Source organism: Zootoca vivipara, chromosome 9, assembly GCF_963506605.1.
Source record: "Zootoca vivipara chromosome 9, rZooViv1.1, whole genome shotgun sequence".
Taxonomy (NCBI): domain Eukaryota; kingdom Metazoa; phylum Chordata; class Lepidosauria; order Squamata; family Lacertidae; genus Zootoca; species Zootoca vivipara.
In genome coordinates this window covers 36990858-37018753 of record NC_083284.1, presented here as the reverse complement: position 1 = coordinate 37018753, position 27896 = coordinate 36990858, and the positions used below count along the sequence as shown (strand labels likewise).

Below are 27896 nucleotides of genomic sequence, written 5' to 3'. Positions count from 1 at the left end.
AGTCACTGATTAGAGAGAAGGAAAGACACTCTGCACATGCTTAATCTCCCTCTTCTCTGTCACTTTACATCCAAAGCTCATTTGCAGAAAAGGAGGATGGTTACAACTCCCAGCAACTCTTAACTACAATGCCCAGTTATCTGATGGAACGAATGTGCTTTTATGGTATGACGTATGTGCACAGCCCACTGTTTGCAATCTCCACCATTGGATTGGGTCTAAAAATGCAGGTCTCATGGCTTAAACACCCAGCCTAACTTTTGGACTTTTTTTGGTGGTGGGGGGCATAGCTGCCAAGTTTTCCCTTTTCTCGCGAGGAAGCCTATTCAGCATAAGGGAAAATCCCTTAAAAAAGGGATAACTTGGCAGCTATGGTGGGGGGCCGTACTTTGTAACATTTAGCTTCAGGAAGACTTCTGGAGAGCTTGAAAGCTTGCTTTGCGGAGTTTTGTTTGGTCTTAATGAAGGTGGTGTTGCCAAGGATTCCTCCGCGGGAAAGAGCAGGCTGCTTTGCTCCTCCGCCCTCCTATAAGAGGAGTCGGCGCTTCCCTCCGACCCCCTTTGCCTCCCGGCTCCCTCCCTCCCTCCCCGCCGCGGCCGCTTCCTGCAGCGGCCGAACCACAACTCCCAGAAGCCCTTTGGGTGTCGGTCTGGCTCTGAAAGTGAAAACAAACTTCAGGGCTGCGCGTTTCAGGGAGGGAAAGCGCCACATGTTTCGTTTCTCTTTTGTTTCCGCTCCGGGAGCCCAGTGATGCGTAAAGGGAGCGGGCGGGAGCCGCCTTGCCAAGCGGGGCAGCAGGAAGAGCGCGCAAGTTCTCCTTGCCGGGCTTGAAGCCAAGGAAACTCCGGCGGGAAGGCCGAGCAAGAAGCGGCAGCCGCTGCCGCCGCCCGGTGCATGCGGTGCGCCTCGCAGGAGCCGCGCGGACGACCTGCGAACGGGAGTCCGGTTCCCGCTGCGCTGCCAGCCGCCCTTGGAGCGAGGGGCTTTGGGTGCACCTCTCCCGCTTTCTCCTGAAGCATGTGGGGCTGAAGGGGGGAAAGCAGCGATTTCCCTGCAACCCCGGAGCAATAAATAAACATGGAGGCGACGGCTGCTGCTACTGCTGCTGCTGCAGAAAAGCCAGGTGGCGAGGAACAGAGCCCCCCGGGCTCCAGCGCGGAGGCCCCGGCGGATTCCTCCATGGACGCCTGCCTGCGATCTCAGGGGTTGTACCGCAAGCGAGTGGCGAAGGACGGGTCATGCCTCTTCCGAGCCGTGGCGGAGCAGGTGAGCGCGCAACGCCTCTCTTTGCAAGCGGCTACATGGCCGGGGTGGGCAAGCGGAGGGCGCGAGGGTCGTGAGAGGCGGCTTTGTTTGGGGAGAGGGTCTTTCTCCCTCCTCTCCGAGGTGCAAAGGAGGACTTTGACCTGCCGGCGCGCGTCGGCTGTCTCTAGCTTCAGGCGGCGGAGAAAGCCGGGGAAAACGTGTTGGTGGAAGTTTTTTTTGCGGATCTGGGCTGCGCGGTCTCCAGGTCCACACGCGGGGTTAGGGGCGCAGCCGCCCAAGGAAAGAAACCCGCCCGGAAAAAAAAATCTACGTGTGAAAAGCGGAGTTGAGCGCCCTCCGTGAACTTGTTGCACTGTGGAGAGAGATATTTGCTACCGGTAGTTGTCTTTTTCTAGTTTCGAGGGAAACGATTCTCTTTTCTTTCCAGCTCTTTGGTCACCTTCCGACAAGTTGTTTCGGTTCCCATGTTTATTATGTTCCCAGCTCCAATTTTGTAGACTACTATTTTAAATCTGCTGGTAAACGAAAGGAGACGCGATATTTATCCTTCCTTTTGTATATATTTGATGGGATGTTTGTATATTATTTATGCACGATGGTGAAAGGGGAAAAAAAGTTAAACTTCGGCCTCCTTAAGTGCGTAGCCTGAAAACGCAAAACGCCTTGCCTCTGGTCTGCTTTATTTCTGTTGTGGCTCAGCCGACTCGTGGAGCATTTATGTCCAGACCTGGAATATGGCATTCGTCCTGGGGGAAATGGGTGCAACGCTGTCTGGCTTGCAGAGTCCAAAACACCCCCAGGGCTGCTTTGAAATTAGGTCAGCTTCCTGTCGCTATAATGACTCTGCACCTTCCCAAAGCTGAATGTAGGGGACTTGGCTTGTGTTTAGTAATGCCTCCACTTCTAGGGGCAGTTGTGGGGAGACGGGGATGGGGGTGGGGCGCAGGGTTGGGCTGTATTGTCAAATTGATTCCTGATGCTTATAACTGAATCACTTTTGAGAACAGGTTTTTTTTAATATATATTTTTAAAAGCACCCTTATTTCCGAGTTAGATTGTTGCAACAAAAAGTCTTGTGGCACCTTGAACAAGGCTGGCAATGTAATTTATAGCCTAAGCTTTTGTGAAGTCCATTTCAGCAGATGTTTTATGCCGTAACAATTTCATTAGTCCTTTTAAGGTGCCGCAAGCCTTCTGGGTTGGCTTATCAGGGTTGTCAGGGAGCAGCTGAGTATGAATTAGGAACTCCTGATTGTTTTGAATTCATTAGGAGTCAGGTGAGTCTCTGTCTCTTTCTTCCCCTCCCCAGTATGGGAAGTAGGACAGAACTGATCTACTTCGCAGGATTGCTGTAAGGACAACATAATATTATGTGTGCAGTGATTTAAAGCCTCTGAAGCACTAGATAGCCTTGTAAAATAAGCCAAAAAGGCTCCTGGTAGAGGGAAGGGAGTTGTACTTCTGTATTGGGCACCAAGGAGGGTTTTTTCCTCCTCTAGCAGGCTGCTTCGTTTCTGTGCTGGACCATCCCTCCCGCCTATTGACTCACTTGGGGGGGGGGAGTTATTGAGCTTTTTGGGGGGAGATCATGGGTAACCCCCCCTCAAAAAGGGAACATTATAGGTGGGGGGCAGGCTTCTGCTGGGGGAAGCAGAACCTTAGTTAATTGAGCATTTTTAATGCTTTTCACTGGATGCGGGTGGCGCAAGGTCGGCGGTTCAAATCTGCGCAACGAGGTGAGCTCCTGTTGTTCAGTCCCAGCTCCTGCCAACCTAGCAGTTTGAAAGCACGTCGAAGTGCAAGTAGATAAATAGGTACCGCTCTGTTGGGAAGGTAAATGGCATTTCTGTGTGCTGCTCTGGTTTTGCCAGAAGCGGCTTAGTCATGCTGGCCACATGACCCGGAAAAACTGTCTACGGACAAACGTCGGCTCTCTCGGCCAGTAAAGCGAGATGAGCGCCGCAACCCCAGAGTCATTCGCGACTGGACTTAACTGTCAGGGGTCCTTTACCTTTACTAATGCTTTTTGGGGATTTTTTTTTGGGGGGGGGGTGTCAGCTATATACCACAATACAAAACCATGTAAAAAGATTGAATTGAGCAGCAACGTCACGTAACATAACATTCTTAAAATATTTTTTCCTGAACTCTTCTCCCCACTCTTAAAGCTGTGATCTGGGAGAAGCTATTGCTCAGCTGGACTTGACTGAGGGTGGTGAGGCTCCTTTTTGTGCCCTTCTTTGCCCCTTCCAACTGAGGCAGTCATAGCTGTCAAAGTGAGATGGAGCAGCAAGGTATTATAGCTACATCTCTCATGTCTTTCAGACTGCATGTGGGAAATACCATTTTCAATGTCTCCCTAAACTTGAAAAATAAAACCCACATAACTAAGCAAAAGCATGGGCACACTTTTACAGAGTGCTTAGTTCCCCCCCCCAAAAAATTTAAATTTGTGTGGTCTACTCTTCCACTTCAGACTCCACATGTGCAGATCAGGCCTCAGTTTTTGCTGTATATTTGTCTTTATTTTGCCTTTACTACTAACGCAGCAGCTTTTTGACTCCTTACATTTGAGTGCATGAGCATATACAAGTTTGAAACTCAGTAATGTGCCTGTTCATTGGTACCAAATTCATCAAACACCTTCTTGTTTTTTTTTTATCTGACTACTCTAGGTTTTCCATTCCCAGGCTCAACATCTGGACATTAGGATAGCCTGTATACACTTCCTGCGGAACAACAGAGAGCATTTTGAAGCGGTAAGCAAGCAATGTTTTCATTGTGCAAGGGGGTCTTATCAGGGGCAATGCTGTTCCCCATGGCTCTGCTTTGTGGGTGTATGCCAGGTGGGCAAAAAGTAAAATAAAATGCTGGCTTGGGCTGATGAGAGTTGTAGTCCAAAAGGGAGGGTACCAGGTTAGCGAAGGTTGGTGTAAACAACCATTTCCTTTCCCACTCTCCCTGGGTCTACGCTCCTTCCCACACACTCTAGCTAAGGGCAACTTTGTTTTGCTTTGATCAGACGGTTTATGGTTGCAGGACATGGGCTGAAGACACATGATGCAGTCATCTCTTAATGCAAGCTAAGCAGGTCTGTATCTGGTCAGTGCCTGGAGGAGACGCAGCCAGGGAAACCCCCTTGTACTTTGCCTTGAGTTCCACAATGGGAAGAGATACATGAACATAGTGAATTAATAAGTGCTCTAAATAAATGCAGTGTGGTGTAGTGGTCAGAGTATTAGACTAGGACCTTAGAGATCAGGATTCAAATCGCCGCTCAGTCATGAAGCTCACTGGATGTTTTTTGGGCCCGTCACTGCTTCTCAGCCTAATTTACCTCACAGGGCTGTTGTGGGGATTAAATGAGGAGAGTCATGCATGGTACCTTGAGCTCCTTGGAGGGAAAAGTGGGATACAAATGCAATCAGTAAAAAAAGTAATGAAAAAAACATTTGTGACAAATGACCTTTGTGGAAGCTTCACTTTCTCTCCCAGAAGAAGAAAATAGTCCCCAACTTCCTGGGTCCTGCTAATATCCATGGAAGAATTATTAGCTACTGTCCACATACACAACCCAGTTTTTTTCTCTCCCCCTTTCTGGCCATCTTTTTCTGATGGCCATGTAGGAGCGGCTCACCTGGCAGAGACACAGCAGTAGCCTCCTGGCAGCGAAGTCTCTGCCGCTTACTGAGAAGGGGTGCTGGTGAGGTCAGGGCTGTGTAAATGCACTTCTGGAACCCCTGTCAGTCTGATAGGGACTTCGCCACCAATTTCCCCCTTACAGTAAGTGGCAGTGCCATACCTCCCAGGGGATTCTTACTGCCACTCCACCCTGCCCCGCCCCCCCCCCGAGAGAACTGCTTCAGTGGCCTCAGGGTGACTATCCCACGGTTTTCTTCTGCCCTTTTTGTAGTACAGTGGTACCCTGGTTTATGAACTTCATCCGTTCCAGAAGTCCATTCTTAAACCAAAACTGTTTTAAACTGAGGTGCACTTTCCCTAATGAGGCCTCCCGCTGCCGGTGCCCTTCCACCGTTCGGATTCCATTCTTAGACCGAGGTAAAGTTTGCAAACCAGGACACTACTTCCGGTTTTGCGGAGTTCATAAACCGAATCGTTCGTAAACAGGGCTGTTCTTAAACTGAGGTACCACTGTATAGGTGTGGCTTTTTGTAGATAATTCATCTGAGTCAGCTTTTTCCCCAGGGCACTGGAACTTGTTGTGAGGGGTGTCCAAATACCGTGAAACCAGCATTCCTGTCCGTACCGCTGCTGCTTGCATTAGATTGCTTGCATGCATGCTTAACAGTGTAGCTGCATTTTCTCCAGTTATTGTCGATTACTTTGTTGTTATGAACAAATGCAATACACATGTATGTACGCACATACCCATACATATTGTAGCTGTATGGTGTGTATCTTCCTAATGTGGCAAGAGTCAGATATGTATCATGAACCTGCTTACTTTGGCACACCTGCCAGAAGCTTGTCATCTGGATGCATCTCTTAGATAATCACCAGTCCTAAGCTCAAAGCTTGGGAGCTTCCTCAAAGAGGGCCCATGGTTCCTGCATGCAGCGTGGCCTGAGCTGTCTTGGGGATTTTCACATCTGTATTCCTGTGCAGGAGGAGGCAATGTGTGGCCTGGTGTATCCTCAGATGCTGCCAGGAAGAGTGTGTTGTGATTCTCATGGGCTTGGCAACATTTTCTCAAGCTGCTTTGATAGTGGAGATGGCCACTCTGGGATGCGTCAGATCATTTTAACATCTGTTGTGTCTTCCATGTACAGTAGATTGTGTGGCTGGGGGTGTTTTGACTATGTGAACTGTTCTAGGATTAGTATTTTTTACATTTTGAATTCAATAGTAGACTGTTTTTGTCTGTTGCTGATTAAGTGTTATGTCGAAGAAGATGTTGAAGAAGAATCGACATAACTTTTTGTACAAAATTGCGATTGTTGCAGCTTTTATTTATGAGTAATTTGCTGAGGGTAGGCTATTTGCTAGGCAGGACTGCATTACAGTAGGGATAGCAACAGTGATTAGAGTGTTGTTGGACTAGGGCCTGGGAGACCAGGGTTCAAATACTCACTCAGCCATGAAACTCACTGGGTAATCTTGGACCACTCACTTGCTCTCAGCCTAACTACCTCACAGGTTGTTGAGGATAAAATAGGGCAGTGGTGTCCAAACTTTTTTCAAAGAGGGCCGGATTTGATGAAGTGAAGGGCTGTGAGGGCCGACCAAAGTTGTTGACCTTTTTTTTAGGCTTGAAGTTGTTGAGCTTTTTTTGGGTTTTACCCCAGGAAATAAACTGCCACAGGGGCCAGATTAAACCGACCGGCGGGCCGTATTAGCCCCCCCCCCCCGAAACAGACTTTGGACATGCCTGAAATAGGTAGAGAAGGATAACTATATATGCCACCTTGAGCTCCTGGGAGGAAAGGTGAGAAAGAAATGCAGTAAATAATAAATAAAAGCAGTGAAAAAGTTATTGAAGGCTTTGTTTTGATATGCAGCATTGAATTTGTACCAGGGCTCAGCTCTGACCTCTGTTTTTAATGCCAGCATTTAACCCTGGAACATATGAAGTACCTCTGAGCAGGTGCAGAGTGCATTTTCCTTCCCCCTTAAATCTGAAACTAGAGCAGGTGGGGAACCTGCTTGAAGGCTTAACTTTCCAGCAGCTGTGTGCCAATGGTTGGCAGAAAGTGTGTGGAACAATGACTGTGACTTGTACTTTTGTGTGGCATTCCACATCACATTCTAGCCATGCAGAAGGCAGAGGTTTCTATACACATAGGACATGTGAACACACCTGTCTAGGGCAGCAAGAGACATTATCACAGTTAAATGACATGTTTCAGCTAGATAAAAGCACCCAAGGATGTTACAGACCAGGGAATCGTGAAGGCTGAATCAGGGTTTCATTCAGTCATAGAATCATATAATTGGAAGGGACCAAAGGGTCATCTAGTCCAACCCCTTGCAAGACCAATGTGGGGCTCGAACTCATGACCCTGAGATTAAGAGTCCCTGGGTCTCTGAGGGTCCCCTGCTCTGGAAGAGCTTTCAGATCACACAGTGGGTTTCCAGACAGAGCTGAACTTTTTCTGGAATTCTGTTGAAGCTGTTTCACCACAGTGCTGCTAACAAATTCTTTTCATTGTTAATATTTTAAAGTTTATAGAGGGACCATTTGAAGAATACCTGAAGAGTCTTGAAAATCCTCAGGTATGTGTTGTTGGATTAAGTATGCAGTGTGTGGTGTAAAGCAGACTATTTGACTTCGGCTGGCTCATCTGTTTCCCCTAAATATTAATCCTGCAGTGTGCACAAGCTTTTCTTGTGACTTGGTGTTACATGTGATGCACTCTTCACTAAAAAAATGATTTGAGTCCATATGGGTGTTTGTGGAATTTGCAAAAGGGATAACAACAGTACCCGTTACCCCATATTGATGGTGGAGGAACACACGTTTTGAATCGCAGAGACTTTGCTGGTCCCTGCAAGTAGGAATTCAGAAACCGTTTTGCCCTGTCCTTAGCTGGCTTTAGCAAGCTGCCAAAGATTTAAAGGAGACAAAAGCCTCTAATAGTATCTTAATGTAGGCGTTTACCGTTGAGAGTGCCATATGCATTTGGGTAAACAATGAAAGCATCAACAATTAAAAACAACAAGATACAGACCAGGCTTTTCACAAAAGGAAGTTCTTCAATAGGCAGTAGAACAGGCTTCCTCAACCTCTGCCCTCTAGGTGTTTTTGGCCTACAACTCCCATGATCCCTAGCTAGCAGGACCAGTGGTCAGGGATGATGGGAATTGTAGTCTCAAAACATCTGGAGGGCCGAGGTTGAGGAAGCCTGCAGTAGAAGGATAACAGAGGTGTGCCACCTGCCAGATATGTAGCTTGGGTGGGTCTGAGTTGCCAACTCGGTCTGAGTCCTATAGACTGCCTAATCAAATAGGCCAGTTGCTTAAGTCAATGTCCTGTGTGCACGGTTGGACACATGGAAAACAGTTTGGGGAAGAGGGGTGCCAAGCATTGGTATTGGGGGCTAATCCACCCCCCTCCAATATTTTGCATAATATACTTCATGGATGAGGTTATGTGGAAGCTGGGAATATTCATTCAACTGGATTGAAATGACTTAAAATTTCATTTAATACCCCTAAATATATTTCTGATGAGCTGCAGCAAATGCACATTAGCCGAGTTACGATGAAACTTTGAAAATGTTAGTCTGTTGCTGGTAACTTGATGCGTGTTCTTGAGCAACTTGGTGACTTTCCACTGGGCCTGTGGAGGAGAAGCTCTTGATAGGCTGTGTTCTAACTTGATGTAAAAAGTATTCTTCCTCGGTGGTGGTTTTTCATTGCAAATATCTCCCCCCCCCCTTTGATATAGGAATGGGTCGGACAAGTGGAAATAAGTGCCCTTTCTCTTATGTACAGGTAAGAATACTTCTACGTTTTCCTTCAATATGAATCAAAGCAAACATTTTGCTACTGTGAAGAATTATTGTTCAAGAATTGAAGTTGCCATTTTCTTAGCGGATAGAGCCAGTGTGGTGTAGTGGTTAAGACTGGTATACTCGTAATCTGGTGAACCGGGTTTGATTCACCACTCCTCCACATGCAGCTGCTGGGTGACCTTGGGCTACTCACACTTCTCTGAAGTCTCTCAGCCCCACTCACCTCACAGAGTGTTTGTTGGGGGGGGAGGAAGGGAAAGGAGAAGGTTAGCTGCTTTGAGACTCCTTCGGGTAGTGATAAAGCGGGATATCAAATCCAAACTCCTCCTCCTCCTCCTCCTCCTCCTCCTCCTCCTCCTCCTCCTCCTCCTCCTCCTCTTCTTTTCAGATGTGGATGATTGTACTGTTAATGACATTGCACTGTTAATTTCATTTTAAAGTCTGTTTTTAATATATTTCCCCCCTTTGCATATTCTTTTAGAAAAGACTTCATAATATATCAGGAACCAAATTCTGCTCCTTCGCATGTAACTGAAAATGGCTTTCCTGACAAGGTAAGAGAAGTGCTAATGTTGGCAAACTTGCAGCGGAATAGTTAGGGCATAGCTGGTGTGGCATGTTTTGCCATGTGGGGATAATGGCATGCTACCTCTGAGCCCAAAACAAGAGCATAGCATTATAACAATACATGCTTGGCTTGGGTTAAGCTTGCTTAGCTTAGGGTCTTGAAGCCAGACTAAAACATGAGAGTTGTGTTGTTAGTTTCTCCTGCATCTTGAAAATAAATATCAACAGTTTCTATGTCGGATTTGAATCAGGGCTGGGGAGGAAACTCCTTCCCCATGTCACTTTTCCTAGTCTTAATGCTGTTTCCCATACTGGGGAGGCAACTTGCAAGTATTGTGCAGTAGCAGTGAGCATTTTTTTTTGTTCTGTTTATTTTTTGTGTTTGTTCTGAAACTTAATAACAATTGCATTTTTTAAAAAAGCAGCCCCGTGCCTATGGCTGAAATCTTGGCTTGGGGATGTGATGTTTGAGGCAGGGGAGGAGCGTTAACCCTCCTCCTCTGATTGATATCGGAGTCCCAATCTGAATTCTCCACCCCACCCAACAATATATCCAGGAAACATAGACAGTATTCAACTAGCTAAGTATAGAGTCTTGAAACAGTTCTACTTGCTAAATGTTTCTTTAAAATTGCTTTGTGGAGGTATTTGTTGATTTGGTTTTTTGGTCAGCGTGTTGTTTTCTGATCATACTGTTTCAATATTCTTCTTCTGCTTTCTCTTAGGTATTGCTGTGTTTCACCAGTGGAAGCCACTACGATATTGTCTATCCGGTAGAATACACAGTCAGTGCTGCTCTTTGCCAGTGTAAGTACTGATATTTTGATGGTGAGCCTTGGCAGACCCAGCTGAAGCTTCACGTTCCCACGTTTCTTGGAGGCAACCATTTCCAGTGCTTACTTGCCTTCAAACTGCAGCATGATTTGAAGGCACAACTTTCTGTGTCTTGCTTTGGTTTGAGGGTGGCCTGGACAGTGTCTGGATGGGAGACCACATGGGAATAATAATAATAATAATAATAATAATAATAATAATAATAATAATAATAATTTATTATTTAAACCCCGCCCATCTGGCTGGGTTTCCCCAGCCACTCTGGGCAGCTTCCAACAGAAATATTAAAATACACTAATTTCTTAAAGATTAAAAGCTTCCCTAAACAGGGCTGCCTTCAGATGTCCTCTAAAAGTCTGGTAGTTGTTTTTCTTTTTGACAACTGGTGGGAGGGTGTTCCACAGGGCGGGTGCCACTACCGAGAAGGCCCTCTGCCTGGTTCCCTGTAACTTGGCTTCTCACAGCGAGGGAACCGCCAGAAGGCCCTCAGCACTGGACCTCAGTGTCCGGGCAGAGCGATGGAGGTGGAGACGCTCCTTCAGGTATACTGGACTGAGGCCGTTTAGGGCTTTAAAGGTCAGCACCAACACTTTGAATTGTGCTCGAAAACTTACTGGGAGCCAATGCAGGTCTTTCAAGACCGGTGTTATGTGGTCTCGGCAGCTGCTCCCAGTCACCAGTCTAGCTGCTGCATTCTGGATTGATTATAGTTTCCGGGTCACCTTCAAAGGCGCATTGCAGTAGTCCAAGCGAGAGATAACTAGAGCATGCACCGCTCTGGCGAGGCAGTCCGTGAGCAGGTAGGGTTTCAGCCTGCGTACCAGATGGAGCTGATAAACAGCTGCCCTGGATACAGAATTAACCTGCGCCTCCATGAACAGCTGTGAGTCCAAAATGACTGCGCACCTGGTCCTTCAGGGGCACAGTTACCCCATTCAGGACCAGGGAGTCCCCCACACCTGCCCGCCTCCTGTCCCCCACAAACAGTACTTCTGTCTTGTCAGGATTCAACCTCAATCTGTTAGCCGCCATCCAACCTCCATGTAAGTCCCCTTGAGTTCCATGTTGGAAGCAAGGAGGAATATAAATATAATAAATAAGAGGCAGTGGAATGGACTGCCTCTTAAACTGTGAGGAGTTTTGAGCATTTGATGAAAAACAGTGTTTCCTGCCGATGGAAGGGACTCTCCAGATCAGAGCTGTTATTCTTGCATCTGTAATACAATCTGGCATTTTCGTTATGAATCTTTCTGTTGAAACCAAGAATGACCTTTTCCTGCCTAGGAACTGGAAGCTGTATAGATATGATGAAGTTTCACCCAGAAAGTGAAATGTAGTATTTCTACAAAAGTACACACAAACTGAAGAATAATTGTTGCCTGCTCATGCCAAATGTGGTTATCCAAACGCAGCCCTTGACTCATTAATCAGCTGAGTTTTGGCTACTTTCCCAGATTGCTTAACTCCCTTGAAGAAATCTGCAGGACACATTGGCAGCATCAATACCTCTCAAATAGTATCCCTGATGCCTAATTTCAAACAATGTAAAATGATGTCGCATGTAGAACTGTTTAAAGTATGATTGCTTAACCCTGACAAATGCTGTTTGGTTGCCCTGATTAGCTATTCTGTATGAAATTCTGTACGAGAAAGTGTTTGGTGTCGATGTGAGTAAAATCTTAAAAGAACTCAGCCCTCCTGAAGTGACTAAGGATGCCGACAGAAACAGTGAAGCGTCTGATTCAGAGGACGGAGACATGGAGTAAGTGTACAAATTCAGCGTTAAAAAGCACAGGGAGGATCATGTTGGCTGAGATGTTTAATGCCTGATATGGGGATTTTTTATTTTTTAAAAATACGGTGTTTCTAAAAAACAAAGCAAAAAAATTAGTAGCAACACCTGGTTCTTCCACTATGTCTACTCAGAAGACATACAAAATTCAAACTTCTACAGAATCTGTATTCCTTTAAAAACAACAACTGGATGCTTGCTGAACAGTTGCTTTCAAGTCTGATTTCAGCAGCCTGGTCAAACCAGAATACTTGCATTTAAAATAAATTAGTCCTACTAATGCCAGTGAGTCTGGAACAGATTGTCTTGCCACATTCAATTGATGTTTGCTGGGCAAAATATTTAACACCTTTCCAGGCAGCTGTAGGTGGCCAGCAGTTCCATCCCGGAGAGTAAGTGGGTTGGCTTTCTCTGGTAGACTGGGACATGAAGTGGGCTTCCTTTGTCCCCAGTGCACTTGATAGAAGGCAGATTTATTTAGTAGCCTGTGTTTCCATGGTTTTAGCCTCTTAGCAGGCTAGCAAAAATACCTATACGTTAGTAATGTTTGTGAACTTACTTACAAAGCTGGGTGATAGTGTCAGAACAAAAATATGGAGTTTGTTGTTGTTGCAAACGAAAGCTTTTCTGTACCTTTGCTCATCACAGAAGTGAAATGGCTGCAACAAATCATACCAATGGATTGAAGCCACCTGAAGGCAAACAGGTATATTGCTTTGATTTTTGTTCTTTAATTTCTTTCAGTTACCTATAAAGTTCTGTGTCTCTGTGTCAGTGTAGCCAAGGATATTACCATTGGTGTTTAGGAGCTTGACTTAAGTTCATCCAGGGAATGCTAGCTGGCATAAGTTGTAAGCCAGAGAAATTTCAGTGCACTGAAGCTAATGAGTGCAACACCATAGTTCACATTGCTATGGCTGTAGTCCTACATGAACTTAACTGTTTAGTGTAGGGGTTGCCAACACAATTATCGTGGGTGCACATGTGCCCACAGAGGTCTTTTGTGGTGTCATGTAGTTTTCCTTGCCCATGAAAGTAGGCTTGAAAGAAGCATTTTTCCCCTGCAGCCAGTAGAATAGGTTTTATTGCGTGAGTTGTGACCACAACAGTTTGTTCCAGTTTCCAAATGTGTCCTCAGATCCCCCCAAAGGTGAGTGACCTCTGCATTAGGAAGCAAGCCTCACTGAAGACCTCGCTACTTGCGTCTAAGTAAACACAGGCTTGTGCTGCAAACTGCATTTATTTTTGGTGGAATGCAAGTTCTCTGATAGTACCTTTTGTTTGCCTTTGAGGGGAAAAAATAGGTCGCTCCTTTAGTCTGACTCTTAAACATCTGGTCAGAAAAAAGTGGGGGAAATGTATTCTGGTTGCTAAACAGTGTTAATTAAGGCAATGGTAAGCTTTGCTCTGTATGCTCTGTGAATCAGAGATATATCAGGCTACACTGACTAATTAAAATAGATTTTCTACTGTCTAGGAATTTTTATAAAGCTATAGTTGAAGATCTTTTCTTTTGTATGTATGATGTAAGAATCTAAAAATCGATAAACAGTAAATCTGTAACCTATATGTATTTAACTTGTGCACATTCTGCTTTACACACTTGGCTAAGTGAATGAATGAGGAGCAGAAAGGGGGTGACTGTCCAGGAAAAAGGGCTTTAGAAATCCTACCCGCCATTGCACCCAATGTATTTTGGCTATATATGGTTTTGGCTTTAGTGACCCCGGAACGTAAGTTGTGGTCTTACTGTGTTGCAAACAATACTTGCATTGTGCCCAAGCTTGTTCATATCTGTGCAAAAAATAGAGATTTTGAAATATTAAGTGGTATGAATGCTTTTATATAAAGAAATACGTAAAGATAAATATTCTGTTGTTGCAATGGGTATTCTTTTCTTCCTTATTTATATAACACAGCAGCTTCACAAACGTGGAAGATCCAACTCCCTTACCTTACCTAGAGGAGTTCTTAGGTCACTGAATCCGTCAGTCTACCAAAATATTGAATATGAAGCCTGGCAGCAGTCAAAACGAGGTGAGCTCCGTAGTTTGAAATCAGTTTCTTGGTGCAAGAAGAGCATCAAGTGTTATTCTGTGCTCACCTGCTGGTGTATAATGACGTGTTTTCTTTTTGTGCTTGCAGATCAGCAAAAGCAAGATTTCTCTATTGCTGCTGGCATGCAGTATTCAGTTGGCGATAAATGCAAAGTAGGTGACGTTGAATGCGAGCCAATTCCGCTTAACTACCATTTCCTTCCTCAGTCTTGTGTGCCGCTATGGGGTTGCCACTTCTTTTCTTGATAGAAGTTTTGTGCCTTTAAAAGCAGAAATGCAAGGCTGAAATCAAACTGGGCTTGTTTTTCCTTCTTCCCCCCGGCATGAAGATTCAGTACTGAGGGAAGCTGCTGAAATGAAAGTCCCAGAACCTCCCTGGAGCAAAAAGGTGGCAATCCTTATAGTTCATCCTCCTCCTTCTCTTCCCTCTCTGCTTCTAATTGCTGGTCCTTTTTGAAAGTGCCAGCGATCCCAGCACCAAGCGTTGCAATTGATGACAATCAGCACGGTGCTTTTGCCTGCTGCAAAGGAAATTGGGTCACCTGATGTCATTTTGATGCCAAGTAAGCAGCCCTCCCCCCTTCCCCCAAGTCAAGGTTTGTCTTCACAGGTTGATGCAAGATAAGAATCTGTCCTGCCAGATCCAGTTCCCCACTTCTGGGATTACGGTAACAAGGGTTCTGTTCTCCTAAATAGAATTGCTACCTCCATAATTCTGCTTTTTGCATCTCGCAGAACTTACAGGTATCAGTAGGAAACAGTGTTTTGTCTTGGATGTGGTTTTGAATATTAAAATGCCAGGCAAAGAAGTCCATAAGGTGGGGAATGTGTAGTACCTGTGCTGGTTGTGGTCCCATCTGCACTATAAATATATAAAAAGTATCATGCCACTTTAAACAGTCGTGGCTTCCCAAAAAGAAAATCATGGGAAGTGTAGTTTAAGGGTCCTGAGAGTTGTTAACAGATCCCTATTCCCTTCGCCGAGCTACAGTTTCCAGAGTTCCCTGGGTGGAGGGGTTATCTGTTAAACCACACTGTATTTCTTTGAGGGGGGTAAAGGTAAAGGGACCCCTGGCCGTTAGGTCCAGTCGTGGACAACTCTGGGGTTGCGGTGCTCATCTCACTTTACTGGCCGAAGGAGCTGGCATACAGCTTCCAGGTCATGTGGCCAGCATAACTAAGCCGCTTCTGGCGAACCAGAGCAGCGCATGGAAATGCCGTTTACCTTCCCGCCGGAGCTGTACCTATTTATCTACTTGAACTTTGAAGTGCTTTTGAACAGCAGTCATTGGCAGGTTGGCAGGAGCAGGGACCGAGCAACAGGAGCTCACCTTGTCGTGGGGATTCGAACCACCAACCTTCTGATCGGCAAGCCCTAGGCTCAGTGGTTTAGACCACAGTGCCACCCGTGTGAAGGGGATAGTAGTCTCCTAATGACTCTCGGGACCCATAACAACCTTTACTTCCCAGGATTCTTTGGGGGAAGCCATTACTGTTTAATGTGATAGGATGCTGCTCTAGATGTATAGTCCAGGTGGGGATTGTGGCTCATCTGTGAGTTTTGCTTCCGGCCCAGTTAAGTCTTTGCCCCTCGCTGTAGTAGGATTGGATTGTGAGGAATGCAGATAGGTGAGTTGATGGCAGGAATTTGTGTGGGGCTGCTGTTGTGACTTAACACAAGGTAAAGCAGTGTTATTCCTTATGTGGTCCCAAGGGGAGAGGTATGGATCTGCTTTGTGAAAGGTTCCAGGATCTCTCAAACTGTATTAATTTACTTCTCTCTTCTTGGCATCTATCAGTACTGCTTCTGCTTGATACTGGCAAAGTGGTTCAGGAGGAAAGACATTATTTTTCAGAAACATTTCCTTTCCTCTTCATTACTCCATAGGTGCGTTTAGACCAAAGTGGAAGATTCTATAATGCTCACATCCAAGAAGTCCAGTCTCCAAATGGACCAGTTGTTGTTTTTGTGGAAGAGCTTGGTGCCAAGTAAGTGAAACATTGTCATTTTCTGCCTGGTCACACGTCTTGGTGACTGGTGACACAGGGGCAAAAAAAAAAAGACAGTAGGCGCACTAGTCAATGCTAGAGTCTTTTGAATCAGTCTCCAAAATCTGCAGGTATTTTTGCAGGCTTTGTGTCTGCCTGACTTCCATCAAAAGGAGCAAAGGCAATACTGCAAACTAATTCATTTCCTCTGAGGGGATGGGGAAGATGTGGCCCTCCAGACAGTGCTGGACTCGAACTCCCATCATTCCCAACCAGCATAGCCAGTAGACGGGGATAATGGGAGTTGTGATCCAGCCACAACTGTTTCCCCATCCTTGTCCTAAGATGCTTTTGGAGGTGAGCCCTAGAGCTATGGCAACGGTGTCTGTACAACTGCATAAGATGGTAACATTAGCAATGGCACTTAAAATGTTTGGAGAAATACGCTGTTTTAGTTCCATTTTATAATGCATGTCAGCATTTTCTGGGAAATTCTCCTAATTGTGTTGTGGAACTGATTTTATAAGGAGCTAGTAGACCATGGCCATATACTAGGCTTTCTAGCTCCTGGCTGGAATGAGCTAATAGTGGCTTTAGAAGTTTAATGCTGGAAAACGATTGCCTTTAAATCTTGCCTGTTTGTATTTTATAGTATGTCTTGTTCTTCAGTGTTTCTTCCTGTGTAAATATAAACGTAAGGGTTGTTGACACACAGCCCCCATTGGAGGATTTGTGTGAAGTCAGGGCTTGGGAGGGGATCAAAAGTGAAGGCAGTTTTTTTAAATGGCAATTTTAAACAATGGCGAAGGTTTCAATTAAGCAGGAATGGAGGAGCACGGGTGCGATGAGGGAATGGGGAGTTGGGGTGAGGTGTAAAGGGAGGTGGTAGTTGGGGTTGGTGAGCAACGTGAGTTGGGGCAGGAGCTCTTGGCAAAATAAATTTATTGTAAACCATTCTGAGCTATGCTGTTGGAGTTGTTTTTTTTTTTGAGTTGCAGCACAGTGCCTTGGAATTGGTGATTGCCTTATCTTCTCCCCTGCAGGCATTCCGTACTCCTGAAGAACCTTAAGCCAATCCCACAAGCAGCTCCTCTGGAAAGCTGGAACACTGTGCCAGGGAAGAAGATAAAAAAGCCAATTTCACCACATGGGCAGTTTAGTCATTTTGGTAGGTTTCCTTCCACTTTGTATATTGTATGGACTTTTTTTTTTTGCCAAGCAGCCTGCCTGTGATGAATCCGGCAAACTCTTGTTGTTTCAGACGGAGACTTCAGAGGGTCAAAGAATCCAAACAAGCCAATGAAAAACCCATCAGGGCTGCCTCCTCGACTGCATGGCACAAGGCAGCATCACATGTCCTGCCCTGGGATTTATTTCCAGCAAACTTCTCCTGAACACAGCACTCCAGGCAGAAATCCCTCGCAGGCATTAAGGTGAATTCAGCCTGTCACTAAAACTTCTTAATTTGGGGGGCTTGGTATTTTATTCTTGGTGCTTTTAATAATTTAGGGATCACAACTTCCGAATGTTCATGAATATTCTAATATAGGGCTGCTTCCTGCTCAGAAGCTTCCTCTCTTTGTCAGATTTCTAATAACTACCATGTTGACCTGTGAGTCCCCTCACCCCAAGTTCAGTTCAGTTCAGAGTTTATTACGGCTACAAGCCCATTAGGTATAAAACGCACAACATAAAATACAAAAAAACAAAATACAAAAATCAGATTTCAGCAGACGGCCACACCACCGCCATTGGTGATGAACGTAAACATAAGTGTATAAAAACTACGGTTAGAAATAAAACTTTCAGTGGTCATACAACAGACCATTTCGTTTCTTTTGGGAGAGAACAGGGGTTAAAAACCTCACTACTTGCAAGGATATATGCGGGTCGTAGTCCTGTAGAATTAAGGCAAGGTGTGTCTCTGCTGGGGAATCAGCCAATTTCAGGATTATTGGGCCCAGTAAATTCGTTTGTGCCGCATTATGCAGAGGACAAATGAAAATTATATGCTGTAGGGATTCCATTGACTTATTGTCACAGACACATAGAGCAGACACCTGGCCCTTGGTGAATCTGTGTCTCAGTCCATTTGAGGGGAAGGCATTAAATCTCGCTTTAAGGAAAGCAAATCTGTGGGAGGGAGGATAGATATGCTGGGAGATGATGTATTGGGGTAATGCCAATGTTCAGAGGCGAACAGACCCCCCCCCCACCCAGCATAATGTTACGTTGTAGCTCAATATCACCCAGTCTTTGTTTAATAAGTCTCTTTGCTGAAGTAAGATCTAGATTTAGGATGTCTATGGGAGAAATTCCATATAGCAGGAGTTTAGCATGGATTTTGCTAGTCCAGGGGTTTGCAAAATCATCTCGCCATAGACATTGGGCGAGATAATGGCTTGGTGGTCTATGCCAGCCAAAGAGTTAACCAATAATTAAAGACTTCTCTTCCACAGGAGGGACTCTAATGAGGGGATCTTCAATTCTAGGCGTATAGATGCATTACTCGCACACAGGGGAAGCTTTAGAAGCCTACGTAGAAATTGATTTTGCAACGTCTCTAAGGGCGCAAGGTTCGTCAGTGCAGCCCAGAGCGGGGCAGCATAGGCAAGGGTGGTTACTACTTTTACATTAAACACCTTCAAGGCCGAGGGGACATGCAAGGCTCTGTCTAAAAAGAAGAACCGAAGAACCCCCCCCCCAAGAGATAGATGTGCCCCTCAGTTCTAGCAGAGGTGTGAACATTGGTCCTGAGGCAGTTAACAGTCTGTCGATCTTTGAATATGGCTGAGTTTGTTCCAGTGGGGTGAGGCTTTAGATTGGTGGTGTGGGAAAGTTTAGTGTGGATGAACCAATAACCTGGCGGTCACTTCTCTCCCTCTTAAAAAAAAAAGTCATTTAGCCATTGCGTCTCATGTGGTATACATTTCCTTAATTATATTTTATAAATCAAACTCAACTGAGCATTTGAATTACAGTGGTACCTCGGGTTACAGACACTTCAGGTTACAGACTCCGCTAACCCAGAAATAGTCCCTCGGGTTAAGAACTTTGCTTCAGAATGAGAACAGAAATCGTGCTCTGGCGGTGTGGCGACAGCGGGAGGCCCCATTAGCTAAAGTGGTACCTCAGGTTAAGAATGAACCTCCAGAATGAATTAGTTCTTAACCCGAGGTACCACTGTATTATGGGAGCGGGTATCATACCTGATGTCCTTTTGGAAAAGGAGCTATTTAAACCATTAAAGTGGCTGAAAACCATTTCTTCCCCTCTTCAGAAGGGCAGGTCGTGAGAGAACAGAAGACTTGGAGTATACGAACAGCAGAGATTGTAACTACTTTGGCCTTTCTCCAGAGGAGCGCCAGGAGAGAGAGGCCATAGAGGAAACACATTCACTTTATGAGATTCAGTTCTGGGATGAAGTAGCCTTTCCTGCGCTTTCGGTACGTGTACAGGACACAGGACGCTTCTTGGAGCACACTGTTTTCTTGCTCAGTGAATGATGAAAATGAGTTGCAAAATCAGTGCTGCTTATCTTCTCACTGCTGCAGCATTAACCTGGTATATCTTTTTATGACAGTTTTTAAGTATGGTGTAAATACATTGGTATCATAACAGAAGAGACACAGTGCAATATAACACCCCCCCCCCAAAAAAATATCCAACAAGAAGAACCAACACTGTGGAAAGTTTTGCTTCTAGAATAAGGAAGGTTCTGGGCAACAGTGGTGCCAAGTAGATTTATGGTCTTCCTAGCACACATGGGTGGACTAGAGCCAAAGTAGTAGTAGTAATAATAATAATAATAATAATAATTAATAATAATTTTTATTTATTTATATCCCGCCCTCCCCAGTGAGAGCCGGGCTCAGGGCAGCTGACACCAATAAAATTACAATTACAATAAAACGTAAAAGGAAAAAAACAATTGATTAAAATGCGGATTAAAATACAATTTACATTTAAGAATTTTTTTAAAAATGCAGCCTCATTTTAAAATGGCCCAAATCAAAACCATAAGGGAGGAAAAACATAGTGGTCAGACTGGGTCCAGCCCAAAGGCCAGACGGAAAAGCTCTGACTTGCAGGCCCTGCGGAAAGATGTCAAATCCCGCAGGGCCCTGGTCTCCTGTGAGAGCATTCCACCAAGTTGGGGCCAATACTGAAAAGGCCCTGGCCCTAGTTGAGGCCAATCTAAAGATGCTACCCCCAAGATAAATGCATCAGAGGCGAGGAAGCATCATTTAACATGAATTGATTTATTTGTATTCTATATAATTTTTCTGCTACAAAACTGGACACACATAAGTCATAAAACATGACAGAACATGCCCCTCCCTCCTCACAACAACCCTGTGAGGTAGGTTAGGCTGAGAGGCAGGCCCGAGGTCACCCAGTGAGCTTCATAGCCAAGTGGGGGGTGGAACCCCGGGTCTCTTGATAACTGTAGCTGCCGTATTCTCACACTGGTGAGTATACGCACACTGCTTTGGCTGGAAGCTCACGGTAGTAACCTGCCCATCAACTATTTACTGGTGGGTGGGCACTGGCTGAAGTGGGTGCTCATAATATCACTGCAGACCCCACCAAGGTCAGTTTGCTTGGGAAATCCGGAACTGGGCCTGTCTGCTTCTGTTTCTTTAATTAAGGAGTTTAGCCAGGGATTGGGGGCTGATTCATGGAATAGTGTGGGGTAATAAGTAGTACTGAAGGTTAGGGGCAATTTTTGGCCTTGTAACTATCATAAGCCAGCAAGATATTGGCCATCATTCCTCTGGCATTCCATTCTGCCAAAACTGTTCTCCCTCTCCCTCATCTCCCCTCCCCCAATGAAAAGGACAGAAGAGTGTCATAAAAGAAAATATAACTGAAAAGCTGGATTGTCTTTGTACCAGATGTACCAGATGTTGTCCTCATACTGGACAGAATCCAATAAACCGTGGAACATATATTTTAAACACTTCCATTTCAAAAGCCATTTGCGATGCAATGAGAGCAACTGCTCTACAATGGTGGGGGAAGGTTTTTTGTTTGTTTTCTAAAAGCAACCCCACCGGCTGCACCTAAAATGGCATTTTGGATCTTGGCCTCTGTGATTTGTCTCTTAGTTGCGCAGCTACTGAGAACTTGTTATACATTCATAATGGTATAAAGTTAGCTTGCAGGACCAGGATGTGGTGGTTTTTTTTAATTTTCTGGTGATAGAAAGGCAACTGTGGCCGAAGGAAGTCCTTTGTGTGGGGCTTTCCCTCTTTTGAGACTGTTACTCTTCCCTCCCACCCCATTCTTAATGGAATTTAACCTACATTTTAAAGCATCAGATTTGTAATTTTAAGGCTGTAGTCCTCAGCACAGTTAGTTTTCTTTTTGTGGCATTGGTGGGCAGCCTGTGGCTTTCCGTACATTGTTGGAACTACAGCTGCTGTCATCCCCGATCATTGGCCGTGCTGTTTGGGGCTGGTTATTGGGAGTCGAAGTCCACCAACTTTGGGAGGGTCACAGATAAGGCATTGCAGTTTTGTAGGAACTTGCCTCCCCCTCCCCTTTTAATGTATTGGGGCTAGGGCAATGGGCATTCTCATCTTACACCAATGAGGAACTCAGTTAAGTAGAGCTTACACTAGTAGGAGAGCAGTGAGCAAGGTCTTTTCAGGTGGTAGGACTCTGCTGTGACTGTTATATGACCAGGCCCTGTTGATAAAAAATGTGGTACACATTAGTTCTTAGTTTTTTTTAAAAAAAACCTCAATTCTTTCAGAACCCATCAGTGTCTCAGGCAGCTACTCAAACAACTGATAACACTGGATGGAGAAAACACCGAGCATCTAATGGAGGAGGAGGAGGAAGAAGAAGAAGTAGTTTGAAAGAAGAGAAGGGAAAAAGCAAAAATGCGGAAGCAAAAGAGGAAAAAGGTATAAAAAATGGGAAATTGGTTTAAAACTGACACATCCTTAGTCGAAGCTCTTCTGCAGCTTTTGTGAAATAAGGAAGATATGCAATATGAGGGAATTTGGGGCAGGGTGGGGATTACTTTAAACACTTGCCGAGTTTTGAGAAACTCGCAGCTGAACGGTATTTTAAATGACGATACAGTGTTAGCAACCTTCTGTATCCATCATCCACAGCTAGCTTGACCACTGGTGAGGGATGATGGGAGTTGTACTCCAATAACATCTGGGGAACCAAAACCTGAAGTCTGCATCATAATATCTTGACTTTGTTAACGGTACTTTTTATTTTCCTGTTGCAGAATGTAACCCTGGGCAGATCCTCATAGATCAGAATTTTGAGCCAAAAATGTCTGAGGTAATAACTCAAAATTTGATGAGCTGTGACATGTACCCCAAACACCATAGCCTTTCACAAAACAAAAGCTTACAAAGCAACTGTGATATGTATGTCCATTTTGACTTCCAGAACCATGGAGAAGCTTCACGAATATCGCCTCCCTCAGGTCATGGGGATTCGCAATCCCCATTTTTGGAACAAGTAAGAGATTTTGTGCTTAAATTCTGCCACCTTTTTGGTGACAAACCTAGAGTTTCCGCTTTCCTTCCTATCGCAGGTTCAGATTACAGTGGAATGCCTCGTATTCCCGGATGCTGTTTGGTTGGGACTTTGGGCACAATCGCCAGAAACAGCGTCTGGGAAGAGCTGATTTAACAGGATGAGGATTTGTTTGGGGTGCACACTATTAATCAGAGAGGAATGCCTTAATTAAAGCAGACACTGATCTGGTTTAGTAATGGATGCCGAGTCCCTCCACATAATAGATATCTTAGACCGGATCTAGTGCCACTTGATTCCTGTCACTTGGTAACTGTAAAACTGCTCACCGGCTCACCTGAAGTCGCATATGCTGTGTAGCTAACCTGGTCAGCTCAGAGTGCTATGATGGCTAATTGGAACCTCTGGGTCCAGAAGCAGTATACCTCTGAACACCGGATACTAGGAATGAACAGGGAAGGATAATGACTTTCATGCCCTAGTAGTGCCTGTTCTTGGAAGCATCTAGGTAGGGTTTGGTAGGGTCTTCTATTGCCTGTTTGCCTTTGATCATGGGTAGGCAAACTAAGGTCTGCGGGCTGGATGAGGCCCAATTGCCTTCTGGATCCAGCCCGCGGATGGTCCGGGAATCGCTGCATGTATCGCCAGCATGCACGTTCTTTCCCTCTCCCTCACATGGTGGCGCCGCCTCCTCCTCCCCCCTTCTGGCTTCTCCCTGCCCTGCCTAGAGAAGGAAGGGGGCTGGGCTTTTTTGGTGCCAGCAGCAGCAGTGCTTGAGCGGCTGCCATTTTAAGCAGCCCCTCTCCAGAGCCCTTTTGCGCACTGTTCATCATCCCGACCCCGCCAGCCCCTGCCGCTCGCAAGACACAGGTAAGCATCCACCGGGGCTTGTGGTGCTCTTGCATCGTCCCCCCCCCCAAAAAATATAGTCCGGCCCCCCTACAAGGTGTGAGGGACACTGGACCAGCCCCCTGCTGAAAACGTTTGCTGACCCCTGCCTTAGATCTATCTATCCTGCCTTTGGTGAAGAGGGTTCAGTCCTGATGCACAATTGGTTGTGTAAGAAAGCTGTTCAGGGACGTTTTTAGTGTGATGTTGTATTGTTTTTACTATTTTTTGTTGGGAGTCCCCCAGAGTGGCTGGGGCAACCCAGTCAGATGGGCAGCATAATAAAAACAAATAAAAATAAATTAGTAATAGCCGGTTCATATTTTGCATGAGTTTGTACCTTGCGGCTGCAGCCCTGTGCTCGCTTAACAGGGAAGTAAGACTTGGTGAGACTTCTGAATAAATAAATGTCCTTGGAGTTGACCTTGAAGTTATAAGGCCTTCTCATTCCTGGGAAGGAGGGTATGTTTTGCCACGAGTTAATTTTTTCTCTTGGCTGAGCATTTGACTTGGAAACATGACTAAAGTTTTCTGTGTGGCATCTTTGAATTGCAGAGCTTCCAGGAACACATACCAGGCGTGACTCCTCCTCCATCTTTGGCCTTTCACGAGATGCATTTGCCTCCTCCAGTGCCTTCTGTGCCAGCTGTTGTGCCAGCTTGGCCAAATGAGCCAACAACCTATGGACCAACAGGTTCGGAGAAACAAATAGCTTGCTCATCCAAAAAGAACAAGGTCCTTCAATGCCATGCCTTGCTTTAAAATGGTTCTTAAAAATCTGTCTAATCTGCTAATACAGACGAGATATTTTTTTAAAGAGACATTGCCAACATTAAATGCTTTGCCTGTCGGATCTCACAGTGTCTGGTTGTTACGGCAATCCCACAATTGCTGTATTTTACACTTGATCAATCCACATCTTGCCCCACAAATGTGACTTTTAAATTTGTTATTGGTGTTACTCTTACCTAGATCTAGACAATTTTCTGTGTTCTTTTTAAAATTATTTCCCCACCCTTTGTGTCTTAGGTCTTCCACCTCAAATACCCGTGTCCTCGGTGATGCCAACACCAGTGACTGGGCTAGATCCCACTCTGTCCCCAGTCCATGTGACCTCCAGTCCAGTTACTGGCATTCCAGTATCGCTCCAAGCAGTGAACCAGCCTCTAATGCCTGTGCCTCAAACCATGAACCTTTACCAGGACCCACTTTACCCTGGATTCCCTCTAAACGAAAAGGGGGAGCGAGTCGTTGCACCACCTTACTCCTTGTGCAGCACAGGGGAGGATCTTCCCAATGGTAAGGGGGAAGGAACCTTCTCACCATAGCTGAAGGGGAATATTGTTAAGTTTGGTCAAAATCTAGGTTAGGGGTGTGTGTGTAACTTTATAAAAAATGGGGGCAAGGATTGACTGTCTTAAAGCAGCCACAAATAGAATTATACAGTGGTACCTCTACTTACGAATAACTCTACTTATGAATGTTTCTACTTACAAATGGAGCTCCGCCCGCCATCTTGGATGCGGTTTAGATAGGGTTTTTTCTACTTACGAATTTTTAGATAGGGTTGCTTCGACTTACGAATTTTTTCTCCCATTGCATTCCTATGGGATTCGACTTACAATTTTTTTCTACTTACAAATGTACGTTCAGAACGCATTAAATTCATAAGTAGAGGTACCACTGTATAGGAAACTTTCTAGCCTAGCATCAATTAAGTTCCACTGAGAGTAGGCCAGGGGCAGCATGCCCCAATTTGCCACTTGAGGTGAATCAAGCAAGTGCTGTGTCACCTGCCGCTGCTGCACTGCAGCAGCCAGAGAAGCAGTGCTGATTTCCAGCAAGATCTCATAATCTCACTTCACCACCAGTGGCAGAGGTGGTAGGGTTTGTGGTGTGCTCAAGGGGGCGCCACCTGAGGCTTCTGCTGCCTGAGGCGGCTGCTTCACCCTGCCTCACGTATGGGCCAGTCCTGGAGTAGACCATTGAAATTAATGGGACAAAGTTAGTCATATCATAAATTTAAGTGGGTGGTATTCATTTGAGTTTTTACTCAATTAGACCCATTAAGGACCACAACCATTAATTTCAATAGGTCTACTCTGAGTAAAAATAGTTGAAGACCGCCCTCAGTGGATTTACTCAAGAGTTTGGCTAACGGAGATAACGCTACATCCTTCCTTATTTCTGACTTCTACAGATTAATATGATTTACAGGGTGCTGTTCTAGCTGTGTTTACTCCCACTGTGTCCAACAAGGCTTACTCCCAATTAAATGTGCTCAGGATTGGAATTTGACTGGTCTGTTGATAAGCTTGCTATTTTAGAAACATATGGGCTTGTAGGAAATTGTGCATGGGAGCAACAATGAGGATTGAAAGGTCTACAGGGAATCTGTGGCTGTTTAACACCATATTGCTTAGCAAGGATAGGTGTACACTAGAGTATCAACAGAATGAAAAATCTGTCAATAATTCATAGAGGTTACTGCTCTCTAGAGCAGTCATTCATTCTTTCTTGTCTTCCATCTCATTGCCTAATTTGGTCAAGTTTTGTAACCCTCACTAAAAAATATGTGTAAGCAATACACCTAGTCAGTACTGCAAGTCTTCTGTATGTAATAGATTCAGGTCCTTTATTTAAGTGTGTTGTTAAACCAGGCAGAAGCAAACTCGGCCCTCCAGGTGTTTGGGGACTACAACTCCCATCATCCCTAGCTAACAGGACCTGTGGTCAGGGATGATGGGAGTTGTAGTCCCAAAACATTTGGAGAGCCGAGTTTGCCTATGCCTGAATTAAACCTTGAGTTGATTCCCAGGCCATATTACAAGACAATAATCACTTTTGCATGTAATACTAAGCCAGTGTCTGGTTCATGGTTTATCTCCCCCAGACAAACAGGTGGAATGCTGTAGAACATGCCTTGGCTACAGGTGGTGGTACACCTGAAATGAAAAAAAAAACAAAAACCTTAAGCCCAGTTTCAGATGCAATACTAATCAAAACCTTGAGCAGAGGAAGAGCAAAGAGGTCACTATCTTCTCTCTGAAAACTCAGTTGTTTGTGCTATGAATCAGTAGAAATTGAAAGCTTTAGACGAGGTGACACAGTTCTAATACACACACACACACAGAGAGAGAGAGAGAGGAATTGGGGGAAAACCCTTTGAATTTGTTTTGCTTTTTCCTTTTCTCAGATAAAAATATCCTCCGATTTTTCTTCAACCTTGGTGTAAAGGTAAGTTACCTGTATTTTCCACTCCGGTATGCCTGAACTAAATTGACACATCTAGCATGCCTACTGTTAGGGGCAGGTTATGCCTGTGTTGAGAGTGTGGCCTTATTTGAGCTGATCACACCTCAGCTTAATAAATCAAGATATGAACACACCATTTGGCTGTACATGCATCCCAGCCCCTTGAATCCTCAACCCTCCCTTCATAGCGTAACCAAGCAAATGACAATTTGCTTTTAACAACTCGAACTTTTTGTATTGTCCGAACTAGAGAACTATGGTTAACAGCTTTGGAGCAAGGCAGGAGATGAAAGCCATAATTTGAAGTTGGCTTCATATCCTAGCTCAGGCATCTCCAAACTTCGGCCCTCCAGATGTTTTGGACTACATTTCCCATCTTCCCCGACCACTGTTCCTGTTAGCTAGGGATCATGGGAGTTGTAGGCCAAAACATCTGGAGGGCCACAGTTTGGGGATGCCTGTCCTAGCTTCTCCTAGTATAGTTGGTCAGTTTCCTGGTCCAGATGAAAATGAAACTTGTGTTGATGGAAAACTTCCTAGTTTGCAAAGAGAGGCTTTAACATCTCACCAACACGCAGTCTTTCAGGACAGATGTGCTGCATAAAATGTATCTCCAGATAGGATAAAATCAAAATGCACCCTGTTGCACCACCTGCTGGTTGCAAATAGTAAAGTAGTCCCAAGAAGCAAGTCTTTTTCTGCTCAGCTTTGCCACCACAATCTCCCTGTATGAGGGGGGGGATTGTAATAATATGGCCGTCACTTTATCAAATAGTTAAAATTATTGCTGTTCTATTAAGAGAGCCAGTGTGGTGTAGTGGTTAAGAGCGGTAGACTCATAATCTGGGGAACCAGGTTCGTGTCTCCGCTCTTCCACGTACAGCTGCTGGGTGACCTTGGGCTAGGAACACTTCTTTTAAGTCTCTCAGCCCCACTCACCTCACAGAGTGTTTGTTGTGGGGGAGGAAGGGAAAGGAGAATGTTAGCCACTTTGAGACTCCTTTGGGTAGTGATAAAGCGGGATATCAAATCCTTCTTCTTAAGAGTGCTTCTGGGAGACCCGAAGAAAAACCTTAACCCTGTTTAGGAAGGTTTGCCAATATGTGGGGGCTACTTTATAAGGGGACACCTTTAGCTTAGTAAAGTGAGTTAATGTAATGATATCCTATTGAGGTGTCATGCATTAGGGAAAATAACCTATGCACATTATAACTGTAACTGGATGATGTTAACCAACATACTGCTTTAGGCATGAAAAATAA

General features: G+C 45.0%; 2 protein-coding genes across 2 annotated transcripts in view; both read left to right on the top strand.

Moving 5' to 3' along the window:
* Positions 1 to 600: 600 nt before the first annotated feature.
* Positions 601 to 11909, top strand: LOC132591092 (OTU domain-containing protein 4-like). The gene is made up of 7 exons (XM_035112460.2): positions 601 to 1267; positions 3943 to 4026; positions 7451 to 7501; positions 8676 to 8722; positions 9224 to 9296; positions 10035 to 10116; positions 11767 to 11909. Exons 1-7 carry the CDS (start codon positions 1079 to 1081, stop codon positions 11907 to 11909), a joined length of 669 nt encoding a protein of 222 aa, XP_034968351.1. The 5' UTR covers positions 601 to 1078.
* Positions 11910 to 14250: 2341 nt separating this feature from the next.
* Positions 14251 to 27896, top strand: part of LOC118083720 (OTU domain-containing protein 4) — a 17342-nt gene continuing 3696 nt past the window's right edge. The window contains exons 1-10 of the mRNA XM_035112459.2: positions 14251 to 15981; positions 17025 to 17149; positions 17243 to 17414; positions 19262 to 19427; positions 21743 to 21896; positions 22235 to 22290; positions 22402 to 22473; positions 23935 to 24073; positions 24409 to 24678; positions 26576 to 26616. Of these exons, the coding sequence (XP_034968350.2) occupies positions 17281 to 17414; positions 19262 to 19427; positions 21743 to 21896; positions 22235 to 22290; positions 22402 to 22473; positions 23935 to 24073; positions 24409 to 24678; positions 26576 to 26616 (1032 nt within the window). The 5' untranslated portion in view covers positions 14251 to 15981; positions 17025 to 17149; positions 17243 to 17280. The remainder of the gene's footprint in view (positions 15982 to 17024; positions 17150 to 17242; positions 17415 to 19261; positions 19428 to 21742; positions 21897 to 22234; positions 22291 to 22401; positions 22474 to 23934; positions 24074 to 24408; positions 24679 to 26575; positions 26617 to 27896) is intronic.